General features: G+C 44.1%; 1 protein-coding gene across 1 annotated transcript in view; it reads right to left on the minus strand.

Moving 5' to 3' along the window:
• Positions 1-10,230: 10,230 nt before the first annotated feature.
• The window catches only part of LOC140731619 (heparin cofactor 2-like), a 53,708-nt gene continuing 43,509 nt past the window's right edge, over positions 10,231-20,429 (minus strand). Inside the window, exon 4 of the mRNA XM_073053186.1 lies at positions 10,231-15,291. Coding sequence (XP_072909287.1) covers positions 15,100-15,291 — 192 coding nt within the window. The 3' untranslated portion in view covers positions 10,231-15,099. The remainder of the gene's footprint in view (positions 15,292-20,429) is intronic.

A 20,429-nucleotide genomic window follows, 5' to 3' on the forward strand; every position in this document is an offset into this window, starting at 1 on the left:
TAGAGAATCAATGCCGATGATGGAGTAAAGTTCTTTTATAATCTGGTCTCAACAGAATTGATGTTGGTTTTAGCAACAGGACCAATGAATTCAGCTTTATTGTTGTTTCAGCTAACAGGTCACAAAAATGATGATCAGAGATATCCTCCCCACACTTCCTGTGGTTATTTTAGGACGTGAAATTGTGGGTCATAGTGGCAGCTTATTCAGCCCATTGTGTAGGTACCAATTAGTTCTACATCCATGCATCCTGGTGCCAGGTAAATAACCTCTTCCTCAACATCAGAAAAGATAAAGGAGTTAGTTATTGGCTTCAGGAGAGCTCACACCACTCACACTCCTCTCAACATCAGCAGCACAGCAGCTTCAAACTCCTGGGAGTGAGCATCACACACTCCCGACACAGTCAGGAATGCTCACCAACGCCTCTACTCTCTGAGGAGGCTGAAGAGAGCTGGACTGTGCACATCTATACTCAGGTCATTCTACAGATGCACGACAGAGAGCATCCTAACGTGCTTGGTACGGAAACTACACTACAGCAGGCAGTCAACATTGCCTGACACATCATCGGCACCAGCCTGCCTGCCATCAATGACATACACACAGGAAGGTGTTGGTAAAGGGCCAGTGATGTCATGAAGGATCACATCCACCCTGCTCATGGACTGTTTGTCCCACTCCTATCAGGGAGAAGACTACGTAGCATCCATGCCAGGACCACCACAGTTCCTTTCCCCAAGCAGTAAGGCTGATCAACACCTCCACCCACTAACCCACCCCTCCATCACTACTTTATCATTTCCTGTCAGTCATCTTACGTAAAGACACTCCTGTGCCTATCGACGCTTTACAGACACGCAGTCAATCTATGTATATTACAGATATACAGTCAATCTATGTATCTTATGTATTTATTATTGTTTTCTTATATCTTATTGTGTATTTTGTCCTGCATCGGGCCCGGAGTAACAATTATTTTGTTCTCCATTACACTTGTATACTGGAGATGACCTTAAACAATCTTGAATCTTGAATTTTCCCCAGAGCTCTGCAATATTTTTTTAGCCTTTCTAAGCAGTGATCCAATTCCCCTTTGATTGTTACTATTGCTAGCACCCTTTTGGCAATGCAGATCATAAACTTTGCTGAGTAAATATTTTTGCATCTCCAAGCTACTTTTGCCAATTATTTTAAATCAGTGTCTTGTTGCCGGACCACTATTGCGCGTAAATTGTTTCTCCATTTGTACTCCAGGTTAAACCTTTACTGATTTTGAGCACCTCTATTAAATCTCCCTTTTAACCACTTTTCTAAAAAGGAGAAGCTGAACCACTAATTCTTGCCTGATAACTGAAAGCCCTCCTACCTGGGACTACAGCAGTCAATTGCCTCTGTGAACTGTTCAAGACCTAACTGTCCTTTTGAAAGTGTGGTGCCCACATACTGGGTGCAATTTTCTAGCTGAATCAATGAATTAGAAAACGTTCTTGCTTCCTTACTTTTGAACTCCATGCATTTATTTATAATGCCAACAAACCCAAATGCCTTATTAACAATCTTTATCAAATTACCCTGACAGCTCAAAGAATCATCTACAGATAAATAGGATGGAATCTCTTTCTCTTTATTGATCAGATTATATGTGAGTTGACAAAGGAAGTGACTGGACTGATTTTGAACCATTCATCTTTATCAGAGTCCTCTGAACTAAGGAGCAAAGCTTACAGCAATGCTCTGAGAAAGCAAATATTTTACACTACCTTTGTCAGCTGCAACATTTAACAACAAATTTAAACTTCTATAATGTATTAAGAAGTGCAGCAAGTTCAAGGTAGGCATTTAAAGATCTTCATTCATAATAGGCTATAGAAAACAAGGAAATAGATAATGAGGGCCTTGTCTCTAACAGAACAAGGCGAAAGTACAGCCAAAGACAGACAGACATACTTTATTGATCCCGAGGGAAATTGGGGTTCGTTACAGTCACACCAACCAAGAATAGTGTAGAAATACAGCAATATAAAACCATAAATAATTAAATAATGATAAGTAAATTAGTCCAGGACCAGCCTATTGGCTCAGGGTGTCTGACACTCCGAGGGAGGAGTTGTAAAGTTTGATGGCCACAGGTAGGAATGACTTCCTATGACGCTCAGTGTTACATCTTGGTGGAATGAGTCTCTGGCTGAACGTACTCCTGTGCCTAACCAGTACATTATGGAGTGGATGGGAGTCATTGTCCAAGATGGCATGCAACTTGGACAGCATCCTCTTTTCAGACACCACCGTCAGAGAGTCCAGTTCCACCCCCATAACATCACTGGCCTTACAAATGAGTTTGTTGATTCTGTCTGCTACCTTCAGCCTGCTGCCCCAGCACACAACAGCAAACATGATAGCACTGGCCACCACAGACTCGTAGAACATCCTCGGCATTGTCCAGTAGATGTTAAAGGACCTCAGTCTCCTCAGGAAATAGAGATGGTTCTGACCCTTCTTGTAGACAGCCTCAGTGTTCTTTGACCAGTCCAGTTTATTGTCCATTCGTATCCCCAGGTATTTGTAATACTCCACCACGTCCACACTGACCCCTTGGATGGAAACAGGGGTCACAGGTGCCTTTAGCCCTCCTCAGGCTAAGGCATCAACTAATATCATTATAATGGCCAGTCAACCTGAAATTTATTCTGCTGTGGTGTCATGCTCTTATTTCAACCTGAGACTTTGGACACTCTTGGAGAGACCTTTTATTTCTCAAGCCACCATTCACTGAAAAGTCTTTAGAATCACAGCACAAAGTCTAAAACTATTGAGAATGACATAAAGGTCATGGGTCTAAGCAAAAGGTTCAGATGGTGATTGGGAACTGGGTGCTACCAACAGGTCACCTTGTGGAGATGCCCAGTCGGCTGAACCACTGAAGAGCTTGTCATTTTAAAGGACCTTGGGAATCAATCACGTAGTGTGAGACTGGAGTGCTGAAGTATTTCTCTGCAGGACGTTAGTGCAGTAGTTGGGCTTTTATGCTTAGGAAGTCTCTATGTTCATTATGGTGCCACCCACAATACAATACATTTATTGAATTTCATTGCTCCCACTGCAAGTGGGTGGGAGGGATGGGAATGTTTTGTTTCATTTTGCTGCTGCTGGTATTGCTCTCTGGAACGTTGTGGGCTTGCTATGTTGGGGTCAGAATGTGTGGTGACCCTTGCACGCTGTCCCAAGCACAGCCTTGCTTGTTGTTAATGCAAATAATGCATTTCACCGCCTGCTATGATGTAGAAGTGACAAATAAATCTGAACAAGCCTCCTTATGATCTGTGGGGTTCTAATCCACTGCCTCAACCTTCTTTGTAAGATGGGTAAATATTTCTGAAGAACATTTGAAATTATTGCATACTATTAATAAGGCAAAACAAAGGAGCTGGTTAATGACACTGACTCCTTGTGAATTCTTGGTCCTTGACAGTTCAAATCCAAGGTGGAGCATTTCGAAATCTACTGCTACTTTGGTTCTCATGAAAATATCTGCTGTGAACTAATGTAATTTATCTTTACTATGCTCTCAGTCATTCATCCTAAAGAATTATCACTTGTTGAATATTTTAAAAGAGTTTTTCTTAGCAACTTGCATTATCTGAAGAAGCACTTCACACCCAATAAAGGAATTTTATAGTGTGGACAGTGATATGCTTCTTGTTCATTAGTCCCACTCTGCTTCAGGGGTTCGGAGATGAGGCCAATATGAGAACCACAAAATCTTCCCTATATGGGGCTCGAAGCGCCAGGCACTGGGTAGTTGGTGAAGTGATGCACCCTTTCTGCCACTTAGCCAGGACTCAAGGTTCTTAATGTCAAGCTGCATGCTCCATCTCCACTGGTCATAGGACTGAGATTCCCAGAATTCAGGGTTCTGACAGGGATGTTGTATTTCCGCCAGGAGCCATTGAGCTGCTTAAGTCCTCTCATCTGCCAGCCCGGTAATCCCAATGGCAGATCACAGTGCAGAGGTCTCGTTTGGGGGTTTGGTGTCAGACTGGTACAAAGTGAAGAAAGACCAACAGCTAAGTTTTCAGAATACATGGAGAAGTGCCCTAAATGACTTTTCAAAAATGCAGTGGAATGACTTGCATCCACCTGAGAGGGTTTGGTTTGACATTTTATCTGTAAGACCATGCATTGCTCACACAGGATTCTGATAGAGCATTGGACCGATTGTGAGACAGGAATCTCGACTGGACTCATGACCTTTTTGCCTCAGAAACAAGATGCTATCAGTGAGGCACAGCTGACATAAAAATAAAGAACTTCTTTCTAATATCTTTTATAGTTCCATTCCCTTCATGTCTAGTTATGTTCCCGGTCCACTCTCTTTGCTTACTTTGAAGTGGTAATCTGTATTTACTTTGTGCATACCATTTTAGATTTTATATGCTTAAGTGAAATCACTTTTTAACCAACTACTTTCCAGACTTTCAAATTAAGCTTCTCTAATCCTGTCTTGCAGTTCATCTCCCCTCTGGGAAACATTTCACTGTTCCATAGCTGCATAAAATATCTCACTTGACTGCAGCACTAAATTGAAGGGGCGGTGCGGTCGCGTAGTGGTTAATGTTAATGGCGTTACAACAGCAGCAAGCCTGGTTCAATTCCAGTCACTGTCTGTAAGGAGTGTGTATGTTCTCCTGGTTTCCTCCCTACAGGTCAGTAGGTTAATTGGTCACAAGGGTGTAATTCGGGAGGGAGCTGTGTGCCTATTGGGCCGGAAGAGCCTGGTTCCATGCTGTATCTCGAAACAAATAAAATCTGTGATATAGAGTCAGCATCATTTTGCCTGAGGTGAACATAAACTCCTGGAGGGAGACAGATTGGACTCCAGGTTGACATGACAGATGCCTCTTGTCGGCCAAAACCAGAAACCATTTTACAGTTGATGGGCCAGTGCATCCTTTCCCTGGAGCTGGATTTGTTGTTCTTCTGCTTATCCTTTCCTGAATGTGTTTTGTTTTCTGGGACTTAACAATCAGCTGAAAACAAGATCATAGGGAGAGGAAAACACCCTTGCTGTCTGCCCTAACCATAATGCCATTGTAAACTACTTCCATCTGTCTGCACACAGTCTTTGTCCCTCCATTCTCTGCCCGTTCAAGTGTCTGTCTGAATGATTATCATAGCAGCTACCCCCAGCACATTCCAAGCACCAACCGCTCTTAGTAAGAAGGAATTTGCCTTGTAAATCACCTTTAACTTTTCTCTCTCTCACCTTAAAACTATGTCCTCTGATATTTGACATTTCCATCTGGGGAAATAGATTATCTACACTATCTATCCGGGTGACGGGGTGGAGATATGTCTATACCAAAGGAGGTGTAAGGTGCTCCTTCCCTCCGCTAGCCTGCAGGTCACCCTTGGGCAAGATGTAGCATCTACTTAGTCCCCCAGTCAGGGTCTTGTGAAGCCACAGGAGCAGGTGGTGGATGGTCATATGAGCAGCTGGAGCGTATCGCAAATCCTGGTTATGTGACCACTGACGCTAGGCAGACAATCTCTGAAGAGTATTGATAATGGCTGGGGCCACCCATCTTGTAAAGACACCACCCAAAAGAAAGCAATGGCAAATCACTTCTGTCAAGAAATTTGCCAAGAACAATCATGGTCGTGGAAAGTCACAATCGCCCACATCATGAGACACAACACGTAGTGATGATGACCCTATCTATGCTTCTCATAATTGTATAAACCTCCGCCTGATATTCCCAGAGACAACAAACCAAGTTTGTCCAACTTCTTCTTTTAGTTATCAGTGTTTTAAACATTCTTCCTCTTTAGATTGAGGATGACTTGCTGCTTCTGCCATTTTGTGGCTGACTGGGCAGTTGGGTGCTGAGGGGGTGGTAGGTGGATAGCTTGTGAGATGGTGCGTTTCTGCCATGACGCAGTGCTCCTGAAGCATGTCCTCGAGATTCACAACGCCATCCCAAATCCTCCGTCCCCACGACGATCATCGGCAGAGCATCACACACAAAAGTGTGTGGGGAGTCAACTTCTCGAGGGGGTGTCGGAGGTTCTATGGCTGCGTGCCCAGAGACCCGAGATCTTTGGGCACAGAGCTCGGAAAAAGCGACGCTGCGTAAACCAGCGAGTTATTTGTTATCTCCCTCCTCTCGCTGTGAAACGGAGGCATCTCTTTCTCCCTTGTTAGGGAGAGACAGAGCCTGTGGTATGTCGAATACCACGTGAACGAGTAGTCTTTGGAGTACTACAAGTCTGTGTCTTTGCTCACGCTTGAGTGCTCGGTGGTGGGTGCTGATGCTTTTTTTTGCCGGTGGGGGGAGGGGGTTATCGTTGCTTTGCTGCCGCATACGCGCGGGAGGGAGGGGAGCTGGGGGGGGAGCTTTGGGGTTCTAACATTTAACTGTCATTCATTCTTCAGGGGCACTCCTCTGTTTTTATGGATGGTTGCGAAGAGAAAGCATTTCAGGATGTATACCGTATACATTTCTCTGACATTAAATGCACCTTTGAAAACCTTGAAACAAAGTGATGGAGGAACTCAGCAGGTCAGGCAGCATCTGTGGAGTGGAATAAAAAGTCAACGTTTCGGGCCGAGGCCCTTCTTCAGGACTGGAGAGGAAGGGGGAAGAAGCCAGAACAAGAAGGTGGGTGAGGGGAAGGAGGACAGACTGGGAGGTGATCGGTGAGACCAGGTAAGGGGGATGGTAGGTGGATGGGGGAAGTTGGGATGAAGTGAGGAGCTGGAAGATGATCAGTGGAAAAGGTAAAGGACTGCAGCCATTTAAGAAGGAAGTTTACCACCAACTTCTAAAGGGAGAGAGAGAGTCCCAATTGAGAGTCACCCCACTGCTCTGACAATCTCTTTGTACGAGCCATGTAGTACAGTTTAAAATTGATATGCTATTACCTGGACAGAAACATTCCAATTACCTCCCTTTCAAAGCCTCCTGGTACAAAGTTACTTGTGGTTTGTGTGCTTATTCAATCTATAACCTTTGCTCATCTTTAGCTGTATCCTTCACCTCCACTGCTGTCTCTATTCAGTATCAAATTTCTAATTTCACAGGCTAACTTTTCCACTCTGCCAAGTCCCCATTCAAATTCCTGACAAAACGCTTTTTGACTTCAATACACTGAAGTTACATTAAACTCACAGTTAATTAGGCATTTCTTCCACTTGGGAGACTTACACCGTTTTGGCATTATGTTTTCTTTCTGTAAAGTTGTCCCGTTGTGACCTGAGATGTAAAACTGTATTAAAGGTAAAGAACTTGCAGTGAAGTATGGGTAACTGTAACTTGGCCATGGATGGTCCCAAGCCTGGCCATGAAAGGAAGAGGGTCGGACATGGGGCTAAGAACCCCATCCTGTAAAAACCTACAGCTACAGGAGCTCTAAAGTCCTCATCCCTGGGCGAGGAAAGGTCTTCGCCTAGAAGATGTATGAAGTCATGTGGTGAAAACAGAACCACGGGGCCGATCGGCCTTTGGTCCAGGACTCTGGCAAGCTGCTGTCAGTGGTCTATGCCTGGGTGGGGGTGATGGGCTTAAAAAGCAGAAGATGAGTAACTTTATTTCTTCTCAGAATGATGCAGAAAGTAAATTAACATTGATTACATAACAGGAGGAAGGCTCTGCATTTTTGTTGTCGTTTGATTGTTGTTCTGTCATCACAAAACAAAAAAATTAATTGACCTATGTTAGTGATAATAAATCTGATTCTGATCGTAGACGTTTGCACCCAGTGAAGTCAACCATTAATCCACGTTGACCAAAAACTATAATCTCCCTTCTCAGCTGCTGATTCATGAATTTGTAGATTAAGGCGTATTTAGAGCTTTTAAATTAAATGAGAATTCCTGCTTCCACATTTATTCTGACTATGAAATGTGAGAAGCATAGTCTGTTCAGGGATACTCAGCACGGCTTTGGAAGAGCTAGATCCTGCTTCATGCGTATTGAACCCACGGACGCTATCTCATTGCTGTCTTTTCTCTCTCTCTTTGCACGTCATATTTAATTTTACATTTTTTATATATACTGTAATATACAGTTTTTATTATTATGTACTGAAATGAACTTTTCCAGCGTAGCAATAAATTTCACGACATATTCCAGTGATATTAAACCTGACTTTGGTTCTGATCGAATTCTTTGAGGATGTGGCAAAGCAGATTGATGAAGGTAGAGCAGTGAATGTGGTGTCTATGGATTTCAGTAAGGAGTTTGATAAAGTTCCCCATCATAGGGTCATTCTGAAAGTCAGGAGGCATGGGATCCATGGAAACTTGGCCACGTGGTTTCAGAATTGGCTTGCCCACCCTTGGAATATTGTGTTCAGTTCTGGTCCTCTTATTATACAAAGGATGTGGAAGCTTTAGAGTGGGTGCAGAAGAGATTTATCAAGATGATGCCTGGATTAGAGAGCAAGTCTTATGAGGAAAGTTTGAGCGAGCTAAGGCTTTTCTCTTTGAAGAGAAAGAAATATGAAGTGACTTGAAGTGTACAAGATGATAAGAGACATAGATTGAGTGGACAGTCAGAGACGTTTTCCCAGGGCAGAAATGGCTAACATGAAGGGTTATTATTTTAAGACAAATGGAGAAAAGTATAGGAGGGTGTCAAAGGTAGGGCTTTTACACAGAGAATGATGGGTGGGTGAGACATCCTGTCAGGGGTAGTGTTAGAAACAAATACATTAGGGACATTTAAGAAACTTTTAGATAGGCATATGGATGATAGAAAATTGGAGGGCTATGTAGGAGGGAATCATTAGATTGATCTTAAAGTAGGTTAAAAGGTCGGCAAAGGGCCTGTACTGTGCTGTAATGTTCTATGTTCAATGAGTTTCAGATTCCTCATCGCTGAGTAGGATAACAAAATTTCTCCTCATTTCTCCTCTATGAATTCCCTTTCTATTTCTGCTGATATTGCTGTCCCAGTTACAGCAATGGGAATTACATGCTATCTAGTGCTTACGGTGTATACATCTTTCTGCTATATACCTTCTCACAATGACCCTTGTCCCTGCAAAATCAAGCAGTTATAAACAAACTTCTCCAACCATCCCTAATTTTAGCAAGCTAAGATCAACCCATGGGTCTTGAAAGGAAGAACTCAGTTTTCACTTCTCTGCAAATCTCATCTAATTTGGAATGTAAATCCAATGTAAATCATGCTGTATTCAGCAGGTTCCATTAAATTGATGTTTGGGGATTTAAAATAATGAAAAGTTAAATGGATTCAATGTTAAAACTTGAGTTTGCTTTTTGATTCTAAATTAGACACACACACACACACACACACACACACACACACACACACACACACACACACACACACACACACACACACACACACACACACACACACACACACCCCCCCCCCCCCCCCCCCCCCCATAGTACAGCTCAGGTACAGGCCCTTCGGCCCAACAAGTCAATACTGACCATGGTGCCCACCCAGCCAACCCCAGTTTCCTGCATTCGGCCTTGCCCCTGCAAGTACCTGTCCTAGTGCTTCTTAAATAATACTATTGTACCTGCCTCAACCACTTCCTCTGGCAGCTCATTCCACATAACACTCCACCCTCTGCTCCAAGAAGCTGCCCCTGGGCCCCTTTTAAAAAATAAAGGAAAACAATAAGTTGTGCAAATTGTCAAGTACAAGCTGGAGCTTTGGAAAAACGAAAGTGCTGTTTTGAACATCAATTTCTATGCCACTGTAATCTCCTATAACCCACTGAGTTCTCTCCACTCATCCATTCCATCTCCAAGTTCGAACTCTCCACCATTGTCACAGCACCAGCAGTTCTTAATTTTGAAATTCTTTCCCCGAACACCAGCACCTTCTTTCCTGCTCTCAGCTACCGCTTTGTTAGGTGCCGGAGTTTACCTAATAAAACGGCCACAGGAGTGGAACCCAGTGTGGTCGTCTGCTGCTGTGGCCCATACACTCCAAGTTTTGAGTGTAACTAACAAAGTGGCCACTGAGTGTATTACTCTCTGAAGTCACCCAGTCATCCATTTAATATTTCCTTACGTGGGTTAGGATTATTATTTACTCGGTGGCACTTCTCAGAAGCACCTCGGAATGTTCTGCTGAAGTGGGAATGCAAGTTGTTCTACAACAATCCGCTGATGATACCATCTCTTCTTTCTTGGTCCACTGTTGTTGGTTGCTGTTTGTGGAAGAAAAAAGGATTACCCAGTAGTTTTAATTAGGCAGTTTTAATAAAAACAGCATGTTTTTACAAGGATTTCAGTTCATGTTACCTGATAATTTGATAAGCATCTTTGAATTATAAGAAATAGACACTCATTTCCATTCCTCCTGCTATAATTATTAATTTTCTTCCACTGAGAAGATTAGTCGGAAAATTCTTACCCATCACTTTTTGAACTACCACATAAAATGCCTGTTCATTGGGAATTCTGTAGGTCCGTGGACCAATGCTACTGGGACACGAGCCCCAGCCTGATCAACCTGGGCGCGGGACGAGGGTGTCTGATGTTGAAAGATCCGTAACACCCGATGACCCCAGGTTACATCACTAACGATGTGTCCCAGCACATCTGAGGATATACCTCAGCACCATACTCCTAAAGGAATCACTCAGATGCAGGCTTCTCCCCAGTTATAAAACCATTATATTTGGTGCCCTTTTTAAGATACTGAATAAAAATGTGAACATACAGGCAGTCAGTGAATCCTATTCAATTGTTATATATATATATATATATATATATTGTATATACTAATACTCAACACAATAACATTGCAGATCTATACAACCCTGGTTAGACCACATCTGGAATATTGTGTTCAGTTCTGGTCACCTCATTGTAGGAAGGATGTGGAAGCTTTGCAGAGGAGATTTGCCAGGATGCTGTCGGGATTAGAGAGCATGTCCTATGAAGGTAGATTGAGCAAGCTAGGCCTTCTCTCTTTGGAACAACAGAGGATGAGAGACAATTTGATAGAGGCGTACAAGATGATAAGAGGCATCGTTCAAGTGGATAGTGGAAATAGCTAATGCAAGGGGGCATAACTTGAAGGTGATTACAAGAATGTATGAGGGATGTCAGAGGTAGTTTTTTACACAGAGAATGGTGGGTGTGGAGTGGTGGTAAAGACAGATACATTAGCGACATTTAAGGAACTCTCAGATAGGCACATGGATGATGGAAAAATGGAGGTCTATGTAGGAGGGAAGGGTCAGATTGATCTTGGAGTAGGTTAAGTGGCCTGCATGACATCGTGGGCCAAAGAGCCTGTACTGTTCTATGCTCTGATACAAAAATGGAATATTGGATATTTGAAATAAGACCCCAAAATGCTGGAAACTCTGAACAGATCAGGTAAGATTATCAGTAAGAGAAGCAGCCATCTTCAGGCTGATGAACTCCAATGCAAGGCTGGAGGTCACTGAGCTGAAGTCTTAGTACTACAGTTGGCACTTGGTGATGATAAAGCAGTGCCTCCCACTGCCCACAAGAAAGGTTCTCAAAAGATCAAATGATCTCTAGTGAGAATGTCCCCTCTCGGGCATCAGTAGGATCCCTGGTGCCCACCAGCATTGGCACAATCAGGGTTTCTAAGCATCCGATCACATTAAACACACCCCACAGAGGGGGATGCAGAAAGCACTGCTTCATTATCTTTCTAAACATCGCAGAGACTACTGTGAAGAGAAATAAACTGTCGTCGTATCAGCCTGAAATGTTGACTGTTTATTCCTCTTCATACATGCTGCCTGACCTGCTGAGTCCTTCCAGTATTTTCTGTTTGTTACTCTGGATTTCCAGCATTTGCAGAATCTCTTGCGTTTGCGAGTGAGGAAGCGGGAGAGGGAGTGACTGGCTCTTCCAGCCTTCAATGTACTTTGTGCCTGTTTCTATAAAGAAATGAAAGGGATACTGCAACTTTGATTGTTTTCAGCCATCTTTACAACAGGCAATGACCGCGTATAAGAAGGAGCCTCCAAACCAAGCTGCCTGGGGGAGACTGTTCATACCCCTCCATAGATGCTGCCCGATCTGCTGAGATCCTCCAGCATTTTGTGTGTGTGTGGTGCTCTGAATTTCCAGCATCTTCAGAATCTCTAATGTTACAGAGAGTACTATTTAAAGATTAGGATACATGTATGATTAGAGGCTGAAATGTCATAAATGCACTCATAATATTTTAAAATATTTCCAAATCCCATTAATTTTAAAATATTCATGTAATGAATTCACCGTTCAGATAGGTAAATTTAATATTTTAGGAGTAGGTAGTTTACCAAGGAGTAAATATAGTTTAGTATGCCATTAAAATCCCACATGGATCTTGTGTAACTAAGCATAAGATTTTCAGGGGAATTGGTGGTAGGAGTAAATTTGTAAAAAGCTAACTTTATGTCAGTTCAAGTGATTTCAGCTTGATTGCACGGAATAGGGTTTTCATGCCACTTTCAGGCATACAAGTCACTGATGGTAACATCTGGATTTCTGGGGTTATTGTCTATGCATGACAATCCCCAGTTGCTGACAGTTGCACAGAACAATGTCAGCAAACACTCGTGACTAGTGCTACTGCCTAAGCTCAGCTATTAACCCTTCTGCCTCTGTGTGGATGCATTTTAACCTGCTCACACAAGACCTGCACGGCCAAACACCCGAGTAATCACATTGTCAAGTTCTCCAATTGGTGGGGATCATCACCGGCAACGACGAGATGGCCTACACAGAGGAGATGGGAGACCTCAAGGCCTGGTGCATGTCAACAAGAAAAAGGAGATAGCTATCGACTTCAGTAACCCCTCGTTACCTCATCTACACAGCTGCGAGTAGTTGCAGACTCCTGGTCGTGTGAATATCGCACAATCTCTCATGGTCCCAGAACACACCCTACACAATCAGGAAAGCTCACCAGCGCCTCTGCTTTCTGGGCAAGCTGAAGGGAGCTGGACTGTGCACATCGATGCTCACATCCTCCTGCCGATGCACAGCAGGGAGCATCCTGACTTGCTGCATCACTGCTTGGTACTGCGGCAGACAGGAAAACTCTACAATGGATAGTCAAAACCACCCAACACATCACCAGTACCAGCCAGCCCACCATCAAAGGCAGACTGTATGTACAGAAAGGTGCCAGAAAAAGCCCAGTACATCATGAAGGATCCCATCCACCTGCACAGTTAGTCCCACTCCTATCAGGAAGGAAGCTGCCTAGCATCTACACCCAGACCACCAGACTGAAAAACAGTTCCTTTCCCCAAGCAGTGAGGCTGACCAACACCTCCACCCACTAACCCACCCCTCCATCACTACTTTATTATTTCCTGTCAGTATCACCTAATGTACAGACACTCCTATGCCTAGAGTCACTTACAATCAATCTATGTATACAAGCTATTTTATGTGTTTATATTTGTTGTTTTTTTTATTATTGTGTTTTTTTTTGTGCTGCATCAGATCCAGAATTACAATGATTTCATTCTCCTTTACACTTGTGTACTGGAAATGGCATTAATTAAGCTTGAATCTTGGATTTTGAATATTTTAGCATTTATGTACTTATTTACAATATACTCTCAGCGGCAATTTTATTAGGTACAAGAGTGGAAGCCGGTGCGGTCTTCTGCTGCTGTGGCCGTCCACTTCAAGGGTCGACATGTTGGGCATTCAGAGATGCTCTTCTGCACATCACTGTGGTAATGTATGGTTATTTGAGTTACTGTCACCTTCCTGTCAGCTTGACCCAGTCTGACCATTCTCTTCTGACCTCCCTCATCAACAAGGCATTTTCGCTCACAGAACTGCCGCTCACTGGATGTTCTTTTGTTTTTTGCACCATGCTCTGTAAACTCCAGAGACTGTTGTGTGTGTGAAAATCCCAGATCAGCAGCTTCTGAGATACTTCAACCAGCAATCATTCCACGGTCAAGGTCACTTTGATGATTTCTTTCCCATTCTGACCCTCAGTCTGAACAACAACTGAACCTCTTGACGATGTCTGCGTGATTTTATGCATTGAGTTGCTGCCAGCTGATTGGCTGATTAGATGTTTGTGTTAACAAGCAGGTGGAGAGGTGTTCATCATAAAATGGCCACCGTGTGTTGTGTGTGTGTGTAATCATATATACTCTGTAACACACCCTAAACCATATGGCAAAACTCTGCAAAATTTTTAAAAAGGATTAAGATTTGAAGGCAATCAAACAGAGAGAGACTCATTCAACAGCGTAATTAAACATCTGCATTGTCCTGCCAGCAGTGCCCAGATACTGGTTTAATTCCCATTCACAAATACTCTATGTAAAAGCAACACATATTAAATGCTGGAGGAACTCAGCAGGTCAAGCAGTATCTATGGAGATGAATAAACAACATTTCAGGCCGAGACCCTTTGTCAGGATTTGAAAGAAAGGGGGAAGATGCCAGATTTAGAAAGTAGGGGGAGGGAAAGGAGGACAAGATAGAAGATGATCGGTGAAGCCAGGTGGGTGGAGGAGTGGTGGATGAAGTGAGAATCTGGGAGATAATAGGTGGAAGAGGACTGGAGAAGAAGGAATCTGATAAGAGAGGAGAGTGGACCATGGGAGAAAGGGAAAGAGGAGGGGCACCAGGGAGAGGCGATAGGGAGGAGGGGAGAAGAGGTAAAGGGCCAGAGTGAGGAATAGAAGAAGAGGGAAGGGAGAGGGGAAAAATTAGCAGAAGCTGGAGAAATCGATGTTCTTGCCATTAGGTTGGAGGCTTCCTGAGCAGACATGAGGCATTTCTCCTCCACCCTGAGGGTGGCCTCAGCAAGGCAGAAGAGGAGGCCACGAACTGACATGTCGGAACAGGAATGGGGATCGGAATTTAAATGGTTGCCCATCGGGAAATTCCTCTTTTTGCAGATGGAGCGAAGGTGCTCAAGTGTGAATGTGGCAGGGTACTTAATGAAAGGTCTGGAAAGTAATAGATAACATCTGAACATTAAACCAAATACAGGCTTTAAGAATGAATGACAGACTGTGAACAATTAGGTTTAATTTGGCAATCTGTTTGACATAGTAGTGCGCTAGTACTCCTGCTGGAACTCCGGCTGCCTCCGTTTATTGGTTCAAAGGGTTCACCACTCTTCCCATGAAAAGCAGCGACCTGGTGTGATGCTCCAGGATGAGAAACAGGAAGGGGCGGTCAGCCATGAACTTGGCCTGTGCGGAAAGGGGCATGAACCCAGAAAGGGAGGCGGCAGCTGCTTCACTTCCATCTTCGTCCACGTTCAGTGCAACGCGTTGCTTCATCTGAAGGACAGAAAGGAAGAAGACAGATTTGAGGTGGCTAAGGGTAAAAGCCAGCAAGTACTAGACTGCAGCCTCAGCTCTCTGCATTCATCAACTGATACACACCACCGACTGGAGGGAACTGCAACAGCGAAGTCGCAGGTTTCTGAGTCCACTTCACTGAGTTAATTACTTTCATTTGGGAGAACACCTGGATTGAGGAAAATAATGTTAATTTATTTGTGGTAATATTACTTCATGTGCTGTTCATGTGGGTTATTTGTACAGCGGATTCCACTTAATTGGGCCATTGATTTATAAGCAGCTGCTAATTTGGCACACCTCTTAAAGAACAAAAACAAATTGAGAAAACAGCCGAGATTCCCTTAATTTATTTGGGACACTCTGCCACTTTACGGGGGCGGGAGACTGTTGCCAAATAGTTTCTACCTAGCATCACTCATGAGCACGTTGGGTGGCCTCAAATACCACACTGTGCTTGGAGTGAACAGATTTTATACAGTGTCAATTGTGTGTTTGTGTTCAAAAAGCAGTGATTTTTGGCACTGGTGATTGGTGAGCTATAAACAGTAAGGCAATTCTGAACTGTTTCGCTCACTATGGTGTCAAGCATTCAGGCTTGGAGATGCCAGAAACGGCCGGGAGTGAAACAGAAATGATTTCACTACTCAACAAGTTAGGAACTACGAAGAATTTGAAGATATCGACAATTATCTAGAATGTTACAATAAAGATGAAGATTTGGAGAATGCAGTCGTTGATAACACTGTTTGAAGGCAGTCCACTATCTTCACTGGATGACTGCCCTGATTTTGTTCATTTACAGTCTATCAGAAGAACACGTCAGCATACACCATATGAATTCCTCCATCAACAACTATAGGTTGGGCACCCCTTATCTGAAATGCTTGGGGCCAGAAGTGTTTTGGATCACAGATTTTTGTTGGATTTTGGAATATTTGCATCTATATAACGAGATACCTTGGGATGGGAACCAAGTCTAAACACGAAATCCATTTCCATTACACATAATGTACAGTTTATACATATATACCCTGAAGGTAGTTTAAAATCATATTTTTAATAGTTGTCACTACCTTGGTCACCCAGGTGGACAGTCATGGCTGTTTGACATTGCCGTCATTCCCGAGTCTGAAATTACGTGCTACCAGTAAGCAGCCTTAGTCTTATACTTGTTCATCAGACATATGTACTGAAGCTGCTGTTCAGTGTGGTAGATTTGCATCATTAACAATCTTGGCAAACACATCAATGAATTTCCCTGCTGCTTCGTGATAAGCAGACTCTTTATCAGCACAAATCTTTAAAATTTTAATACTGTGCCTTTTCTTAAATTTCTGCAAGCAGCCTGCTGAATATTCACAATTACCTCCAATTTTCAGTTTGTCGTGATAGATCTTTGCGTGTTTCATGATCAGCATATCGTTAAGCGGCATATTTTCACTCCAACGCTGATGAATTTATTATTTCAATACATGATTGAAATCTTCGTTTCTCACTCGATGCAGTGGTTTTCTAATTTTTATTAACTTCGTATGTGGGGTCACTTCTCAGAAATGTCTGTTGTGCGCAGAGAATTGTGCATCACCGGGAACCTTCCCAGCGCCTTCTGGAATCTTCCGTTCGTGATGTCATGTCAGTGGTCAAAAAATAGTCAGATTTCAGAGGTTTTCGGATTTTAGAGTTTTGAATAAGGGGTGCTCAGCCTGTGTTAGGAACTAAGACACAGTTTTATAGTACTGTGGTAATTTTGGTAGCGTTCTAATTTATTCTGTATTTCATCTTAAAACATAACTTATTACTCAGTTAAACAGTAGTTTGCCTGTTTTATAGCTTTTTAGCAATTTCCATGAAACCGGCCAATTGTGGCAGCTGCTTAATTGGGCCAAAATGCACTGGTCCAGGTGTGTCCCAATTAACCAGAATTCACTGCACTGTGCTGTGCACCTTGGTCTAAGGAATGTTGTTATGTTTGGCAGTGTACATATGTATGGTTGAATGATAATAACTGAAATTGATAAAAATGAACAAAGGTTCATTTTCTTCATTAGATAACATAGAATATGATGATTTGGCGGCTCTCTGAATAGCTAATTCCACCTGTCTGCAAACTTTCCTCTCAAGTTTATCAAAGTTACATTGGGAGCTACTCCTGCATTCTCTCAGGCAGTGTGCTTCAGATAATATCAACTCCACATGTAGCAAACACGTTCCACCTTCCTCTTCGTACGAAATCCATGCCTGCTGATTATGGGCTCTTGCCAGTAGCTCCCAATGCAAAGCAAAACCTTGCCAATACCGGGTGCTAACTGGGTCAAGCTCGGTCCTCTCTCCGTCTTCTCAGATAGGTCACCCCTCAGCATTCATTTGCCCAAAAATTCAAGTATCAGTAAAACCAAAGAGCTGGTCATTGATTGGAGGAAGGGTGCTGATGATGGGAGTGTAGCGAAGTACTACATACAGAACGAGAGACAACGACACACAGTCGGTAAGTCGTTTTGAGACTAGTTTATTCAAACTTCGCGACGCCCGCCCGCCCTCTCCGGGCGGAAATGACGTCAGAGGTGCATTACCGAAGTCTCCCCCCCCCCGCACGGGCTATTTGTGCCTGCGCAGAAAGTGGGTCGCCACAGGAGGGGGTTTTGTTGTTTCTTCTGCTGAACGGTCACCGGAATGTTTGGTGAACCTTGCCGCAGCCCTTTGGTTGTTGGTGCAGGCAACACGTTCCACTGTATGTTGCAATGTGCATGTGATCAACAAACCTGAATCCAAATCTGGCCAGTGAACGGGGTCAGGTTCCGAGCCAATGACCTGTCCTGCTCCAACTATGTTGATACCAAAGCCAGGGAAACTCATCAGTGCCTCCTCTTCCACAGGCGGTTGAAGAAATCAGATGTTTCCCCTCCGACCCTCTCTACTTTTTATCAGTGGGCCCTAGAAGGCATCTGATCTGGACGTATCACAGCTTGATGTGGCAACAGCCCTACCCATGGCCACAACAAACTGCAGAGAGTTGTGGACGCAGCTGAGAACATCACAGAAACCAGTATCCCCTCCCGGGACTCTGTCTACGCTTCTTGGTGCCTCGGTAAAGAAGCCAGTGTAATCAAAGACCCCACCCATCCCAGATACTCCCTCTTCTTCCCCCCACCATCAGACAGAAGGAGCAAGAGCCTGAGAATGTGTACCACCAGGCTCCTCGCTATACGATTACCGATTCATTGTAAAACTAATCTTTGTAGGGCCATACCCACTCATGGGGAGGACTTCGGGAAAAAACCCTGAGGGAAAAATCTGGAGATGGAGTCCTACGTTGAGTTCAATGCTGACCAGCAACTCCTGTGACGCTGCTGGTGCCAAACTGTATCGGTCTCTGCCGTTCCTTTGGGTGCGTGGAGAGGGGGAGCTTGCTCTCCATATCGTACGGCCCGTTCTTGCTGGGACGCAATGTCCATGGTCGACTCTGACTGACGAAGGCCTCACTCACTCACATAAGACTATCGAACAGTTCCCTAGTATGATAAGAATGGACTCTCGACATCACAATCCACCTCGCTGTAACCTTGCATTTTATTGTCTACAAGCACTTTCTCTGTAACTGTAACGCTGTATTGTTTTACCTTGTATGACCCGAATGCACTGCGGTAATGAAATGATCTGTATGAACAGTATGCAAGGCAACTTACTCACTCTGCCTCAGTAATGCAACAAACTTTAACCAATTTACCATGTTTGAGTGACACTCTGCCCTGGCTTCAGCTGTCAGCGAGCAGGGTGACTGGCACGTACTAAACCTTGTACAGCTTCCCACTTCCTCACCTGAGGCCGAGCCAGGACTTTAACTGCAGGTTTGACGAGCTTTGGTTGAGAGTGGTTTGTGTGTGTGTGCGTGGGGGGGGGGGGGGGGTGGGATCTGAGGAGGATGTCATTGGAAACAGCACTTGTGTGAGTGTGTGTGTGATGGGAGTGGGGTGGTCTTCCCGATCACTTGGAGTTTCGATCAGAGGTCAGGATATTAGTGAGCTTGGCATGTCCGGGTGTCGAATCCCCCTGTTTGGCATGAACGGAGCTTGGAGGTCTGTGAGTCTGGGCCAGGGATGGAAGGATGGAGGGCTGGCTCCTGGGAGCCTAGGACTCTGAGAGACTGGGGCCAAGCTTTGGTGCTCAGAGGCGGCTTGTCGGCCTGTCCTGGGATTTGGAGATGTGTGTGTGTCTGTCTGTCTGTGAGTGTGTGCATGTCTGTGTGTCTGTGTGTGTCTATGTGCATGTGAGTGTGTGTGTCTGTGTGCGTGTGAGTGTGTGTGTGCGTCTGTGTGTGTATGTGTGTGTGTGCGTGTGTGTGTGTGTGTGCGTCTCTGTGTGTGTATGTGTGTGTGCGTGTGTGTGTGTATGTGTGTGTGTGCGTGTGTGTGTGCGTCTCTGTGTATGTGTGTGTGTGTGTGTGTGTAAGGAGCTTGTTTTGCTGTTGTTGTGTTGTTTGTGGTGCTCTGATGAACATTCTGGGCATGCTATGTTGGTGCCAGAATGTGTGGTGATACCTGCGGGCTGCCCCTAGGACATGCTTAGGCTGTGTTGGTTGTTACTGCAAACGACACATGTCACTGTATGTTTTGATGTAGACGTGATAAACAAATGAATCTGAATCTGAGTCTCAAGTGGCATGAAGTGAGAGGGTGGGGATGATTGGAAGCTACACAGTCACCAGGGCAGGGGCAGGTAGGGGGAGGGGTGAAATAAGCAAATAAACTGCAGATGCTTTAATTCCGAAATAAAAACAGAAAATGCTGGCAACACTCAGCAGGTCAGGCGGCATCTGTGGAGAGAGAAACCATTGACATAACAGTTCAATGGCCTTTGATCGGGTTCTGGACTTGAAACATTATATCTTCCTCTTTCCACAAATGCTTCCTGGCTTTATTCAGCAGTCAGGGAGATCTGATTTGAGGAGAGCAGTGGTTGTCAGATTGTTGATGTGGGTACAACTTACAGCAAAGGGATGGGGAAATTATAGGATGAGCGAGGTGCCCAATCGGAGACGGATGGTTGTGCTAGTGTTGGGGGTGCTCCTAGCAGTGTAGGGACCTTGCAGATCCCCCACAACATTACTGTGACTCAGT

The sequence above is a fragment of the Hemitrygon akajei genome, chromosome 8, assembly GCF_048418815.1.
Source record: "Hemitrygon akajei chromosome 8, sHemAka1.3, whole genome shotgun sequence".
In the NCBI taxonomy this organism is placed as follows: Eukaryota; Metazoa; Chordata; class Chondrichthyes; order Myliobatiformes; family Dasyatidae; genus Hemitrygon; species Hemitrygon akajei.